Genomic DNA, 16,156 nt, shown 5'->3' on the forward strand with positions numbered 1-16,156 from the left:
CCAGTCAGCTGTCATTGGTTACTTAGACAGCTTCCATCTTTTTGGTGATTGTGTGTAGTGCAGCTATGAACACTGGAATGCATATGCTCTTTAGAATAAGTGTCTTCATATCCTTTGGATATATGCCTAGGAGAGATATTGCTGGGTCATAAGGTGTTTCCATTTTTGTTTTTATCCATGGGTCCTCAACACTATTATCCTTAGGTACTACACGGGTTTGCATTCCCACCAATAGGACAATTTCTTTAACTCATTTTCTTCCCAATCATTCCAAGTACATAAACATGCAAAACATTTACTCTTCCTTCTGCTGGATCTTCCTTCCTGTAGTCTCACTTCCTTCACATACACAGTGAAGGGGATAGTGGAACACCAAAGTTGTCTAGATCCAACCCCTAGGCCTGCACATACATTTCCTGTGGAGAAGACCTGATAAGTGTGATTAAGGTTAAGGATCTTGGGATCATGGAGATTCTCCTGGATCACCTGGGTGGCCCCACTATAGTCTAGTCACATGAGAACTTACAAGTAAAATGAGGAAAGCAGAAGAGTAATTCAGAGCAGTGTGACTGTGTGGTTTCAGGCTTTGAAGATGGAGAGGTGGGGGTGGGGTGGGGGAACCACAAGCCAAGGAATACAGGCAGACCCTGAGTGATTTGCTTAAAGGATAGTTCCAGAGGTACTGGAATGGATGTGACATTTCAGTGAGCTGCTGAAGGAGGGATAGGCTAGGACTTCTGACCAAGAGATGCTCACACTGTGTTTGATGAGTGTGGTGAATGCCTAGTGTGGAAGGACTGAGGCAAACACTGGTTCAGATCAGCCTCTCCAGACAGTGGTGGAATGTCAGGATGGGTTGATGGGTTGGGAAGATGCTGGAGGAATCTGGGAACAAGTGGAAGGATTGCTTCATTTTGTGGAAATCATAAGGTTGTTGTAAGGAAATGCAATCTTTTGGTAATTATTTTGAAAGAAGGGCTTTGTTGTTGTTTTTGTTTTGTTTTGTTTTAATTCCCCTATAAGTGATTTCAACCACAAATATCATCCTTTAATAGTCCTTCCTCAGATGCCCATGAAAACTCTTACACAGTGATCTGGGAGATGGCACAGTGGATAAAGCTTTGGACTTTCAAGCATAAGGTTCTGAGTTCAGTCCCTGGCAGCACGTGTACCAGAGTGATGTCTGGTTCTTTCTCTCTCCTCCTGTCTTTCTCATTAATAAATAAATAAACTTTTTTTAAAAAAAAAAAAACTTACATGTTTCCTGCTATATGCTTTGTCGACTGCTTCAGAATTATGCGAGATACTTTCCATTTCAGAGCATCTTCAAAGCAGTAAACTGGTCAGGTATTCCTTAGTCATTCTTAGTTTCTTCTTTTTTTAAAATTATTTATTTATTTATTTATTTATTTATTGGATAGAGACAGCCAGAAATCAAGAGGGAAGGGTGAGATAGAGAGACAGAGAGACACTTGTAGCCCTGCTTCACCACTTACGAAGCTTTTTCCCTTGCAGGTGGGGACCAGGTGGGGCTCGAACCTGGGACCTCACACACTGAAACAGGTGCACCACCACCTAGCCTCCAGTTTATTCTTAAAGATACAATGAATCAAAGATTGTCACAGATTTTTCCCAAGTTAATTACTAATAAAGACAAAATTTATTCTCTTAAAACTAATGCTCAGTAATCAAATTTCTGTGTAAAAGAGAGAAAAAAAATCACATCAAATCCATCTTCCAGATACTCATTTAACATGATCTGTGAGTTACTGTCATGACAACTTTGGTAAGCAAAGAACCAACATGTTTGATGCTCGGTGGTAGCACACCCAGTAAAGTGTGCACATTGCCATGCACAAGGACCTGGGTTCAAGGCCCCTGGTTCCCACCTGCAGGGAGGCGGGGGAAGCTTCATGGGTGGTAAAGCAGTCCTAAGAGTGTCTCTCTTTCTCTTTCCTCTCTATCTCTCCTACCCCTTTCAACTTCTGTCTCTATCAAAAATATGTAAGTCTTTAAAAAAAAAATGAACCAACATGTTCATGTCTTTTAGAAAATCTAAGCCAAAGTTATGTGATTATGAAAGCTAATGAAAACCTGTGGTAGCCAATCAGCATGGGCGGGCTGATGTATGCCAGTGTCTTTTTTCTTTCACCCAAAATTGATTGATAGGTTTTGTGTCATAGAGATACAACTTAAGAGGAAAAGAAAAATGAAGACCTTTCATAATTGAATAATCAGTCAAAGAACTACAACTAAAATTAGTCAGTACTAGAATTTAGACAGCAAACCTATAATCCTCTAAATTATATATATATATATATATATATATATATATATATATATATATATATATATATTTCCTTTATCACTAAAGAGGTTTAAAATGAAAACATTTGAACTCCCTCCCTTGGCTTGTTGTAATTTTTTTCTCTTTTTTTTTTTTTTTTGCCTCCAGGGTTATTGCTGGGGCTCTGTGCCTGCATTACGAATCCACTGCTCCTGGAGGCTTCCCCCCACCCACCTTTGTTGCCTTTGTTGTTTTATCATTGTTGTAGTTATTATTATTGTTGTCATTGGTATCATTGTTGTTGAATAGGACAGAGAGAAATGGAGAGAAGAGGGGAAGACAGAAGGGGAGAAAAAGACACCTGTAGATCTGCATCACTACCTGTGAAGTGACTCCCCTGCAAGTGGAGATCTGAGGGCTCGAACCAGGATCCTTATTGCGCCATGTGCACTTAATCCGCTGCCCTATCACCCGACCCCCAGCCTGTTGTAATTTTTTAAGTATCCAGGACAGGTAGCTGTTTTCTAGACTATATGGCAAATAAACCCTTTTGCAGCTTCTAGCTAAAGAAGCCTGGGTTTCTTTGATCTTTGTTGGTTTTGTTCTAATTATTTTTTTCTTTCATCAAGAATTTTTCTTTCATTGTGTTTTTTGTCCTTTTTGGTATCATGAATTTTATTGGTGAAGAACAATCATGTAAAATCTCTCATGTATCACTCCCACACAGCTACTCTGTTGTAAAGTGACAACTATTTAGAGAATTGCCTTTTATTAAGCAGTGATTGATCATTTGGACCAGTTTAGCTTTTTCTTAAAAAATATTTTAAAATGTTTGGAATTTCATAGGTAGGAGAAAAGGTTTTTTTTTTTTAATTTATGTATTTATTATTGGATAGAGAGAGAAATTAAGAAAGGAGGAGGAGACAGAGAGGGAAAGATACCGAGGGACGCCTGCAGCACTGCCTCACCACTCGTGAAGCTTTACATCTGCAAGTGGAGATCCGGGACTTGAACCTGGGTTCTTGCATACTATTAATTGTGTGCTTAACCAGGTGCACCACTACTGGGTCCCTGGAGAAAAAAATTTGTTAGCAGTTTTTCCACAGTCAAAAATATATAATTAAATTGATAATGCCTCCCACTTTATTATTATGGCATTTTAGAGTATAGAAATGAGACTTCATGCTCAGAATATAAACACATTCATTTAAAACTTTTTATTATCTTTATTCATTAGATAGAGACAGTCAAAAATCGAGAAGGAGGGGGTGATATAGAGGGAGAGAGACAGAATGACACCCACAACACTGCTTCACCACTCGCAAAGCTTTCCCCCTGCATGTGGGGACCAAGAGCCTGAGCCCGGGGCCTTACACATTGCGACATGTGCGGTCAACCAGGTGTGCCACCAGCCAGCCCCAAATTAAAATTTACACTACTCTTAATGAACTGGAAATAAGCCAAGTAACCAAAGCCCACAAGAATTTGTCATTAAAGTGTTTCGTGCCACCTCATTCCCTCATAAAATAATTCTTTGTAGGAATCTACCAGCTGAGACTGGTAACACAAACATTTTACCATATGCAACGCCCTGGAGTTCCAGCACTTGCCACCACATGGAAGCACTAGGTGAAGGTGGGAACCAGAGCTTTGAACCCAAGTCCAGTGTGCACTTTATTGGGTATGCTACCACCGAGCATCAAACCCAGGGGTTATCTCTGTGAAGAGTACGTTTTTCAGTCCTCTTTTGTTTGTACCTAGTGTAGTTTGGTGGGCTTGGTGCTGCATCATCTTACTACCAGAGTACCTGGTACCCTTACATATACTTCCTGCTATATGTCAAGAATGGTTCAGCTCCTCATTCAGCACTCTGTTGTTAACGAGCAGAATTAAGGGTGGTGCTCTATCCTTGCATTTTCCAGGGCAAAGCTCGCGTATTTATGAAGAGGAAAGATGGGCATACACAGTTGAGAAGATGCATTGAATGCCCACAGTCACATATTGCTGAAATAAAAAATTGTAGAGAATTATCTTTGGGGCATGGCTTGTAGGGTAGTAAAGAAAAGAAGAGGTGGGCTTCACTGGATAACTCCCATTGACCATTTCTGTCTAGTCAGGGCCTGGGGTCCTCATCAGCACAAAGGGATTTGTGTGATTCTGTCTTGGCCCAGTCAAAACCAGATGAATGTATCGAAGTAATGTGGCTGCTCCCAGGGTTGCCATTATCTAGAAGCCACAGTGACTGTGGTGCGCGCACGCGTGTGTGTGTGTGTGTGTGTGTGTGTGTGTGTGTGTGTGTGTGTGTGCTGCCTTAAAGAATCCAGATGTCTCAGTTCTGACAAGAAAAGGGGGCAGGGTTGGACAGAGTTGGGGTTATTTGGTTATAGCATGTTACTGGCCCTCAGTAAGTATTGGTTAGGTAAGTCAAGGAACACTGAGGACTGTGCTGTGTGCTTTCCAGAAAGTGTCCTAAATTTCACTCCCCGCTAAGCCCCCCCCTCCACACACACCTTAGAGGCAGCTAATTTCTCTCAGAATCTTGTCAGGAAAGCAAAGCAAGGTAAAGGTTTTGCAGGAAGCAGAGAAATGTATAAGGAACTCAAACAAACAGAAAAGGACCTGTGAAAGTAATCCAGGAGGTGGCAGAGTGGATAAGGCATTGGACCCTCAAGCATGAAGTCCTGAGTTCAATCCTCCGCAGCACACGTATCAGAGTGATATCTGGTTCTTTCACCCTCTCCTATCTTTATCATAAATAAATACTTTTTTTTTTTTTTAAAAAAAGGACCTATGCAATAGCTTACTTAGATAGTACACAGCTTTGCCACTTTCTCTACCCTGGCCCCTACTACACTGGAGGAAGTTTAGCTGTTATGGTCTCTCTCATGCTCTCTGCCTCTCTCTTAAAAGGAAAACAAAAAAAGAAAGAAAAAGAGTCTAGAATGGAACACAGGATTCTTAGGATTTATTTATATATATATTTATTTTTTATTTAACGTGTGTGTTTATTATCTATTAAGCTGACTCCATTTCTTAATAAAATATTGTCATGGATATTCTGATTAAACAACTTCCTTCCTTAGATGGTCTCTAGGAATTTAAAATTTTAAAAAAACCACAATTTAAAAAAAAACTGTAAAACTCTGCTTGAGAGAAACATTATCTTAAATAAGAAAGCATTACAGTTGAAAAACTTGGGGAGAACAAATCTGGGATGTTAATTAGAGGAGTAAGACTCCAGCCTCTTCTTCTGCCATGTACACGGGCGCCTTCCCATTGAGGGGGATGAGGTTAACCACTGCTCCACTGCCACCCCTTGGTGGGATTTCTAGATACTGCTCCACAAGCATGACTCTGCCTCCCAGGTCCTCACTGCTGTTCTCTTTCCTCTGGATGTTGTAACCTAGAAGACTTGTCCTTTTACCTGTGATCCAAGGATATCTGCATGGCCTCATGACTAAATCTAGTGCTCCCTTTAAAAAATATATTTTCTGGGAATTGGGCTGTAGTGCAGAGGGTTAAGCGCAGGTGGTGCAAAGCACAAGGACCAGCGTAATGATCCCGGTTCAAGCCCTGGCTCCCCACCTGCAGGGGAGTCGCTTCACAAGCAGTGAAGCAAGTCTACAGGAGTATGTCTTTCTCTCTCTCTGTCTTCCCCCTCCTCTCTCCGTTTCTCTCTGTCCTGTCCAACAATGACAGTAATAACAACAACAACAATAAAACAACAAGGGCAACAAAAGGGAAAAAATAAAATAAATTTTATTTATTTAGGAAAGGAGACATTAACAAAACTGTAGGATAGGAGGGGTACAACTCCACATAATTCCCACCACCCGATCTCCATATCCCATCCTCTCCCCTGATAGCTTTCCCATTCTCTATCCCTCTGGGAGTATTGGACCCAGGGTCATTGTGGGTTGCAGAAGGTGGAATGTCTGACTTCTGTAATTGTTTCCCCGCTGAACATGGGCGTTGACTGGTCGATCCATACTCCCAGTCTGCCTCTCTCTTTCCCTAGTAGGGTGGGGCTCTGGGGAAGCGGAGCTCCAGGACACATTGGTGGGGTCCTCTGTCCAGGGAAGTCTGGTTGGCATCATGCTGGCTTCTGGAACCTGGTGGCTGAAAAGAGAGTTAACATACAAAGCCAAACAAATTGTTGAATAATCATGGACCTAAAGGCTGGAATAGTGCAGATGAAGTGTTGGGGGGTACTCTCTGCAGACTCTTGTGTACTTCTGCTTTCAGGTATATATTTTTCCCTGGTTTATGGACACATGTGAACATATGTTCTGTCTCAGGGGACCTGGTCTATATCTAGGTTTGGGGACTTTATTGGGGAGTGGACCACCTGGAATGGAATTAGAGAATACTATGAAAGGAAAGGTCTCGCCCGAATGATGAAGCTGAAGGGTTGTCATTCCACACCTAAAGTCTCTGGACACACTCTGAAGTGAAGCATGTTGGAGTGGCACTTGTTGCGTTGATTAGGTTGCGATCAGCGGATGCAATATTATTTGATTTGGATTGAGAGAAGCATGCAGGAAAGTGGGCCCCACCCTAAGGTTCCAGGACTGGGGGAAATATAGGCTCTATAGTGGAAATGTGAGTTTCCTGCTGTCTTAAGGTTCAAGAAGACAATGGATAGTTAATGTTATCATCACATTATTTGGTAATTGGGTTAACTTTGAAAAGTCCCTTTGTTAGGGTTTGCTGTATAATACACAGCATCTTGTATATAGTGGTGTCACTGGTTTCTGTTCTCCCTGGTCTAGGCTTTTGAGAGAGTCAGCATATCAAAGACTCAGCCTATGTATTAAAAAGACTCAGTCTGTGTTTTAGAAAGTTCTAGACATATGATCATTTCCCCCCCTCATATTAATTGAATAGTGATTTATATGACTACACTTTAATAGTGTACATAAACACCATTCCCACCATCAAATGACTGTGTCACATCCCACCCACCTACCCACCCCCCTGCCCCCCCACCAGGAAGCTGAATGTCCACCCTCCCCCTCACCACAGGGTGTTTTTTTGTTTGTTTGTTTTGTTTTTTTAAGTGTTAAAAAAAAAGTTCTGCCCAGGGAAGTCTGGTTGGCATCATGGTAGCATCTGGAACCTGGTGGCTGAAAAAGAATTAACATATAAAGCCATTCAAATTGTTGATTAATCATCTAAAGACTCGAATATTGCAGATGAAGATTTGAGGTCTCTGTTTTGGAAATAGCTAGTAGGTCTATTTTAGTTATATTCCAAAGGTCCCGTGACTATACTAGTTTTTGCCTGAGCCTGACCTCTGATATGCAGGTGGACCCAGGTTATTGTCTGGGGAGATGATGCCATGGATGGAAAAAGGGCTAGAAAGCTACATCAGGGAAAAGAGTAGCTCCCAAATACGGGAAAGGTGTATAAATATTGTTGACTGTATACCCCATCAATTTGATCTGATCTGGGGCCCATATTCAGTATAGGAGCCTATGTGGCCTCTCCATCCTTGTTGATCTGAACTTGCATTCTGCAGACCTTCCACTTTCTGTACCCCATGATGCTTCTGGGTCCATACTCCCATGGGGTTAAAGAACAGGAAAGCTATCAGAGGAGGGGATGGGATACGGAGCTCTAGTGGTGGGAATTATACCCCTCTTATCCTATGGTCTTGTCAGTGTTTCCATTTTATAAATAAATACATTAAAATAATTTTAAAATTATTTTCTTACTTATTTATGAAAAAGAAAAATTCAGGACCAGGTGGTGGCGCACCTGGTTGAGCACATATGTTGACATGCACGAGGACCTGGCTTCAAGTCCCCAGTGCCCACTTGCAGGGGGAAGGCTTTGCAAGTGGTGAAGCAATGCTGCAGGTGTCTATCTCTTTCCCTATCTTTCCCCTTCCTTCTTGATTTCTGGCTGTCTCTATCCAATAAATGAAGAGATTAAAGAAAATTTTAAAAAGTGAACTTTAAAGAAAGAGAAAATTCCATGTGCCACCAGTACTAAAATCCACTACTCCTGGAAGCCATTTTCTCTTCCTCTCATTCTCTCTCTCGTTCTTTCTACTTATTTTGATAGAACAGAGAGAAATTGAGAGGGAAGTGGGAGAGACTCCTGAAGATCTGCTTTACCACTCATGAAGCATACCACCCACAAGTGGGAAGCGGGGGCCCAAACCTAGGTTCTTGCACATGGTAGTGTGTGTGCCACCATGAAGCCCCCTGCCAGGCTGGGCTACCTTCACGGGCAGTAGAGAGACAACCAGGGACTCATGGCTGAGCTGGGAACGCAGTTCAATCTTTATTGAGAAGCTGGGATGCAGTTCAACAACCTAATATCTTCTAATTTCTCTTCATTAGAAAGCCCTGTGTTTTATATCTCCTGAGGCAGAAGTGTCAGGAAGAGGAAGGATGTAGGATAGGGCGTGGGGAGAAGGAAAATAGCGAACCAGTGGGGATTAAACCAATGAAAACAGTGATTATGTAAATAGACTACAACGTCAAGCAATGCAACAGAAGGGGTCTTAGAAAACAGAATTTAGAAGCATACCAACAGCCCCCAAGAGGAAAATGTTTCTTTTAACACTAAGTGTAATGTGCATTGAAAACTTGGCGGCTTGGAGATAGTTCTAGCAGAACACACACTTTATGGAGCACAAGCCTCCATACACACCGCATGGGAGCATGACAGGTGACACCAGAGAAGGTTCGTAGATGGTACTGTAGGGTCTTTCTTTCTGTGTGTCTCAGAAATTAAAAAAAAAAGAGGGGGCCGGGCGATAGCATAGCAGGATAAGCACACATGGTGCAAAGTGCAAGGACTGACTAAAGATCCTGGTTTGCGCTCCCGGCTCCCCACCTGTGTGGTGGGGGTCACTTCACAAGTGGTGAAGCAGGTCTACAAGTGTCTGTCTTTTCTCTCCCCCTCTCTGTCTTCCCCTCCTCTCTCTATTTCTCTCTGTCCTATCCAACAACAACAACAACAACAGTAACAGGGGCAACAAAAATGGGAAAAATGGCCTCTAGGCCAGAGGATTCTTGGTGCAGGCACCAAGCGCCAGAGATAACCCTGGAGGCAAAAAAAAAAAAAAAAGCATGGAGTTGGGTGGTAGCGCAGTAGGTTAAGCACACGTGGTGCAAAGCACAAGGACCGGTGTAAGGATCCTGGTTCAAGAATCCGGCTCCCCACCTGCAGGGGAGTCACTTCACAGGCGGTGAAGCAGTTCTTCAGGTGTTTATGTTTCTCTCCCTCTCTCTGTCTTCCCTTCCTCTCTCCATTTCTCTCTGACCTATCCAACAACAGCAATAATAACTACAACAACAATAAAACAAGGGCAACAAAAGGGAATAAGTAAATAAATATTGTTTTTAAAAAGAAAGCTCAGGAACAGTGGAAAGCCCCCCCCCCCAGCACTATTAAAAAATAAAGATTCAAAATGTCAACTTAATTAAAATTTTTAAAAATCATTCATTAGGATGGAACTAACATAGTAGCTCACTTGGATAGTGTACTGCTTTGTCCAGAGCATGAACCAGGTCAGAGCCAGACCCTACTGCACTGGAGGAAGCTTCTATGCTAATAGTCTCAGCCTCTCTCTCTCTCTCTCTCTCTCTCTCTCTCTCTCTCTCTCTCTTTCTCTCTTTCTCTCTCTGCCTATCTTTAAAAAATGAGAAAATAAAATGAAATCATATAAAAAATAGGTATGGATGAAAATGTGTCACACACTATCCATCGGGTGTGCTCGTGTGTGATTACAAAAAATAACCGTGGGCCCTGGTGATGGGACCATGAATCCCAGAGTAAGGATGAGAGTCCGCAGGACAACAGGACAGGATAGTGGCCGTGCACTGTGTGTTCCTAGCCTTCAGCGGGGTAGGGGAGGGGACATTTGGAAGGTGACCAGTTGGTATTCAGTTGTCTCTCCTCCCTTTCTGGGTACTACAGACAACATGCAATTAACGTGGTGGTTTTTGTGATGAAGCCTCAAGTAACTGAACACTTAAAAAAGTCACTTCATTTATTCCATGCAGCTCAGCAGATGGAAACTACTTTTCTTTGGCTCCCACATTGTCCTGATTTAAATCTGGGACCCGCTGCCGGGGAGAGAGAGAGAGAGAGAGAACGAGCTCTGTACCCTATTAACCAGGTCCCCAAGTTGAAGCTGGGCTGCTTTTGTTTGTGTTTCTCATGGTGTTTTTGTTTTTCTGTTCCTGGCAGGGTCTTTGAAGAAGAAGAATCCTCTTTAGTGAGTTAGTAAACAAACTTCTCAAAAAACTAATGTGTATTTATCTGAGTGTTTGAAACATATGCACATGGTTTTTAGAAGAAAGTACTTCACTCACTCACCAAATAAAAGTATTTTTTTTAGGGGTGGGGAGAATAGGATTCTTGAAAAATTAAACAAAAGTACAAATATTAAATTAAGGAGAAAACACTTGATTTAATTACAGGTTTTTTGGGTTTTTTTGAATCATGCTTAGAAGATTTTCTCAGTCAAAGCAGCACAAGAATGCAAACACATTAATTTCTAACTCAGAAAGTCATATTTAGGGATGAGGTGGAGACTCACCTTGGGGATTGCACACATTACCTTGTTTGAAGACCCGAGTTTAAGCCCCTGGGCTCCGCCTGCCAGGGAGAATTGTCACAAACTATGGGCCGTGCTGCAGGTCTCTCTCCCTCTTCTTCTGTCTGTCTTTCATCCTCTATCAAAAAGAAATAAAAAGGAAGAAAAAATAGCTCTGGGAGGCTTTCCAGTACCAAGCTCTGGTGAAACCCTGGTGATAACCCTGGTAAAAAAGAAAGTTCCTATTTACACATAGGGCAGAACTACAGAGCCCAGAGGATCTGTTTTTCATACTGCAAGTGTGTGGCCTTGTATCTTGTGAACTGCTTTCAGTACTTCTTTTGAGGGTTAAAGCAATCAGGCTTTTGACAGGCTCCCATTTCTAGTGACCCCCAACTTTTATCTGCCTCTGTTCTCAGAAGGACAATTAAAACCAGCAATTAGGCAGAGAAGTAACCAGGCGGTGTTCTTCCTAGTCTCGGCGCTGACAGGCCCCCTCTGTCGGGCAGAAGTCAGACACTTAGCTATTGGGGGGGGGGGGGTCAGAGCACCTTCTTCTCCCTTCCTGCCCAGGGCCCTCCCCAACCCCCAACATTATGTTTCTCTGAGCACTTCACAGGGTCTCCCGGCCCAGACTCCCAGTCTTGACCCTCTGACCTACGAATCCAGAAAGTGTCATGTTAGGGCCCACTAATTAGTGGGCCCTAACCATGACCAGGGCGCTTTTTCATCTGCCCTTTGACCTTCTGGAAATAGGAGCGCAAGCTGTCACTCCTGTTGGGGGGAGGGATGAACCTTTATTGTGTCCCCTGTTTTGCAAAGAGCAGAATTAGCCCAACTGAGACTAGAGAAGAAGATGCAGGCTGGCGAGAAATTAACCTGAAATACATAGCCATCGGCAGGCCTGTCTTCTAGGTGGTATAGCACTTCCCACTTAGAAATGCTCATCATGGAAAGTTCCAGGCCTGAGATGTTTTTGAGACCCTCACCATTGCATCAGACTTTTAAAAAATTCTTATTTATTTACTTATTTATTATTGGATAGACAGAGGAATTGAGAGAGGAGGTGGGGACCAGGGGCTTGAATCTACAGCCTTGCACACTGTGATGTGTACACTTAACCAGATGTGCCACCTCCTGGCCCCTTTGCATCAGACTTCATTCCCAGTGTTTTCATGTTCATTAGCGGTAATGATTTTAAAGGAGGAGCCTTTTCTGATGAGAAGTGAGTAGAGGTGATTATGCTTTAGCGAAAGAAATAAAGAGATAAAAGACAACTACCAGAAGTCTTCACTCATATGTGGATTCCAGAGATCTGACTTACATGAACTTGTCAAAAAAAAAAATTTTTTTTTTCAAACACTGTAAGACTTGTGAGAACTCTGCTGGTTACCACTAGGAGGTAGAAGGGTGGGGGACATAGAACTTTGGTGGTGGGTGTGGTGTGGAACTAGACACTGTAATCTTACAAGATTACAAGAAACTGTTAATAATAATAAATAATAAAAAATTTTAAATGAAAAATTTTTAAATTAAATTAAAAAAAAGAAGTTAGGACGTGTGTTTTTTTTTAATTTTTATTTATTTAAAGGAAATACTGACAAAGACCATAGGATAAGAAGGGTACAACTCCACACAGTTCCCACCACCAGAACTCCGTATCCCATCCCCTCCTCTAATAGTTTTCCTATTCTTTATCCCTCTGGGAGTATGGACCCAAGGTCATTGTGGGATGCAGAAGTTAGAATGTATTTTAATGTACGTGTGTTTGCAAGGCTCCCAGACACATTTGTGGAGGCGAATACACTTTGTTAGCAGGCTTCTGGACCAAAGCGCTCATTCATCAATGTTGTTGGACTCAGGTCTCCTGAGCTTTTGGGTTTGGGGGGATCGGCTGCTGTAATTAAAGGGATGACATATATCATGGTCACAAACTTACCACTTGAGAAAATTGAGGGATTTTGGTACTGCTGGAATTAATCTTCTTAATTTCCCCCCCCCCCCTTAGGTGTTTAAGATAGAAGTGTTCATGAATGGAAGAAAACATTTTGTGGAGAAAAGGTACAGCGAATTTCATGCCCTGCACAAAAAGGTAATCCCCCTGCCTCTTGCTCTTTACGCCAGGTGCTTTTCTTGTATCCCGAGAGCAATGAAGGTTTCTTGGACCAGTTTGATTCCTTTGATCACAAAGTAGATTTCCTTTTTAAAATAAATTATTGAGGTGGCCCAGTATATAAAGTATTGGAACTCTTAGGCATGATGTCCTGGGTTCAACTCCCAGCATTGCATGTGCGAGAGTGATGCTTTGGTTTTCTTTCACTCTTTTTCATTAGTGAGTAAGTATGAGCTTTTAATAAGATATAGGTTATGCAGGGTCTGTTGTTGGTGCACGTGGTTGAACGCACATGTTACAGTGTGCAAGGACCTGGGTTCAAGATCCCTGGGCCCCACCTGCAGGGAGAAAGCTTCACAAGTGGTGATGCAGGTCTGCAGGTGTCTCTCTGTCTCTCTTCCTCTCTATCTCCCTGTTCCCTCTCGATTTCTGGCTGTCTCTATCCAATAAATAAAGATAATAATACTTATTACTCATTCCTGTAAAGATTTTTAAGATCTTTTCCATAACTAGGCATATAAACTGCAGTGTACTGTGTTGAATATTGTAGGTCTAAAACAAATAAAACCCAAACTATTTTGCCCACCCCCCCAAAAAAAAAAAGGAAAAGAAAATGTGTTATATCTATTTTTACTTTCAAAAGAAACAATGCAAGGGGGGCCAGGTGGTGGTACACCTGGTTAAGCATACACATTACAGTGCACAAGGACCTGGGTTCAAACCCCTGGTCCCCAACTGCAGGGAGAAAGCTTCATGAGTGGTGAAGCAAGGCTACAGGTATCTCTCTGATTCTTCCCCCTCTCTAACTCCCCCCCCTCATTTTCTCTCTATATCCAATAATTAATTAAATTTAAAAAATTTTAAAAAAAGAACAAGGCAGGTAAGTGCAGATTTAGGATGAATGTTGCAAACCACACATCCCCCCACCCCTTTTTGCTCCATCACACTGGGTCAGCTTTTTCAGACTGAAAGAGACAGAGAGACAAAAGAAGAAAGAGAGAAAGTTAGCACAGTGCTGAATATCCCCCTGTGAAGTGGGAGTTGGACTTGAACCTGAGTCATGCACAGAACAAAGCAGGTACCTTTCCAAGTGAGCTATTTGTCAAAGCTGTCCCCTGCCCCATCACTTCCGGGGTCTCGTGGAGAAACAGACCTGGAGTCCAGCAAACTTGCTGGGTAGAACTACATGTGACGTGGACACATGACGGTCTGGATTCAGCCCCTGATGCGTGCCTATGCCTAAGGAGTACGCTGGTCCTTCTCATAATATATATATGGAGAGACAGAGAGACAGAGTGAGAGAGAGAGAGAGAGAGAGAGGAGAAACAAACCTGGAATTGGAGCCTCCCTCCCTTCCTTAGAATTGTCTTCTGGTTTCTTGTTTTTCAAGGCAACAGAATCTTGAGGGATTTCTGCTTGACCACCTCACACAATCGTCCTCCCTATGAGCTCAAAATCTTGTATGTCCAGACTCCTCACAGGGCAGCTTGTCACAGGCAGGCCTCCCTGCTAACCTCCCAGGTCAGCACCCAGCTCTCCCCATGACCCCGCCACTGCCCAGCTGTCCACCCCCCAGTATAGGGGTGGGGGAGGAGGGGCCGACACCACCCCAGGCACAGCTGGGTGAGGCCAATTAGAGCTGATGCAGGGAGGGGCATCTGCCCTTCTCTTCGGGGTTGAAAGGATGGCTCCCTTCTGCAAGGAAGCACCCTCTCCACAAGACTAACAGGAGGCACCTCCTGGGCCAGGAACAAAGCCCAGAGTGTCTAGGACTCAGCTCTTACTTGCAGCAGTACGTCCCCATTGCTCATTCTAGCTGCCCTTAGGGTTCAGTCTACCCAGCAGACTTAATAGAGTGGAAAGCCTCAGATCTCCCACGTAGCCACCCTGAATGTTCTTAGCAGCTTACTTAGGAGTCCACAGCATCCCCGCTGAACCTCAGATCCCCAGAGCTTGTTTTGGGATGACTACACAAGGCTGCTAAATATCTAAAACAGTCCTCTGCCCCCTCCAATTTGCCTGTGTTAGATTGGCAACGACATCTCTATGAAAGATCAGATGTCTGGATCATAAAGGATATTTCTTTTTTAAAAAAATTATTTTATTAGTCATTTTAATCATGATTGACAAGATTGTGGGCTAAGAGTGGTACAGTCCTATACCATTCCCACACACACTTCTTAGTAATCTTTCCCAGGCAGGGCTGAGGCTCTGATTGGTCAGGTATTTTGTCACTCAAATAGACCTCCAGCCACCTTAAAAAAAAAAAAAAAGAGAGAGAGAGAGAGAAGGAAAAGAAAAAGATTTGGAATGACACCTCTGCTGTGCTAGGAATCTTGGTAAAGAAAATAGCTCCTCAGGAAGCCAGCTAGGAGCAGCTGGCCAGCCTTTCTAGAGTGGGGGGCAGGGGGTTGGAGATGGTGAGTTCAGAAATAGTGAAGCCAAAGATTTTCCTTACTTTGTCCTTTTAGCTTCTGTTTGCCAGCCTAAAAGTGGGTTATAGAACTCTTTTTTGGTGTCACCCTGACCACCCCCTATTTACCCTTTCATAGACACGCCAGTTATCCTACCCTCTCCAGAGAATCCCAGGTTGTAAACCGCTTTTTTTTTTGGAGGTCACTCCAGGTATTGTTTCCAAGTCACCATCTTGGCTCCCCCCCACCTCCACAATTCCCATACACTTAACCCAGTCCAACTTCAACTTTGTGTTGCTGGGAAGAACAGTTCCTGTTGCGGGAGTTTCCTTCCCTGCACAGTCATCCCTGGTGACACCTGCTCTAGTTCCTTTGTGACTTCTTCTCTGCAAGTGTGGGCAGAAGAAACACAACCACATGGGACCCAAACCTACCCCCACTTCATTGTCTATGCTCAATCCTAGCACAGTCTCTTGTTTATACATTGTGTGTATGAGATAAAGGCAGAGAACCGTAACACACACACACACACACACACACACACACACACACACACACACACATATATAAATATCAGAATAGCACTCCGACGTATATGGTGCCAGGATTTGGACTCAGGACCTTATACTTGCAATTTCAAAATTCTACCACTGCTACACTTCCTGGGCAGCTGCTGCTGCTTCACCAATTGTGGTTTGTATGATTATTTTATATTTAAAATATGTATATTTTATTTATTGTATAGAGACAGATACCAGTAGAGATGGGGAGCTAAAGAGGGAAAG

General features: G+C 42.9%; 1 protein-coding gene and 1 long non-coding RNA gene across 2 annotated transcripts in view; both read left to right on the plus strand.

The window, feature by feature from the left end:
- The window catches only part of LOC132534047 (uncharacterized), a 590,553-nt gene that overhangs the window by 501,715 nt on the left and 72,682 nt on the right, over positions 1 to 16,156 (plus strand). The window lies entirely within an intron of this gene.
- Positions 1 to 16,156, plus strand: part of SNX24 (sorting nexin 24) — a 155,606-nt gene that overhangs the window by 66,768 nt on the left and 72,682 nt on the right. The window contains exon 2 of the mRNA XM_007527597.3: positions 12,853 to 12,936. Coding sequence (XP_007527659.1) covers positions 12,853 to 12,936 — 84 coding nt within the window. The remainder of the gene's footprint in view (positions 1 to 12,852; positions 12,937 to 16,156) is intronic.

Source organism: Erinaceus europaeus, chromosome 2 (genome assembly GCF_950295315.1).
Source record: "Erinaceus europaeus chromosome 2, mEriEur2.1, whole genome shotgun sequence".
Lineage (NCBI taxonomy): Eukaryota > Metazoa > Chordata > Mammalia > Eulipotyphla > Erinaceidae > Erinaceus > Erinaceus europaeus.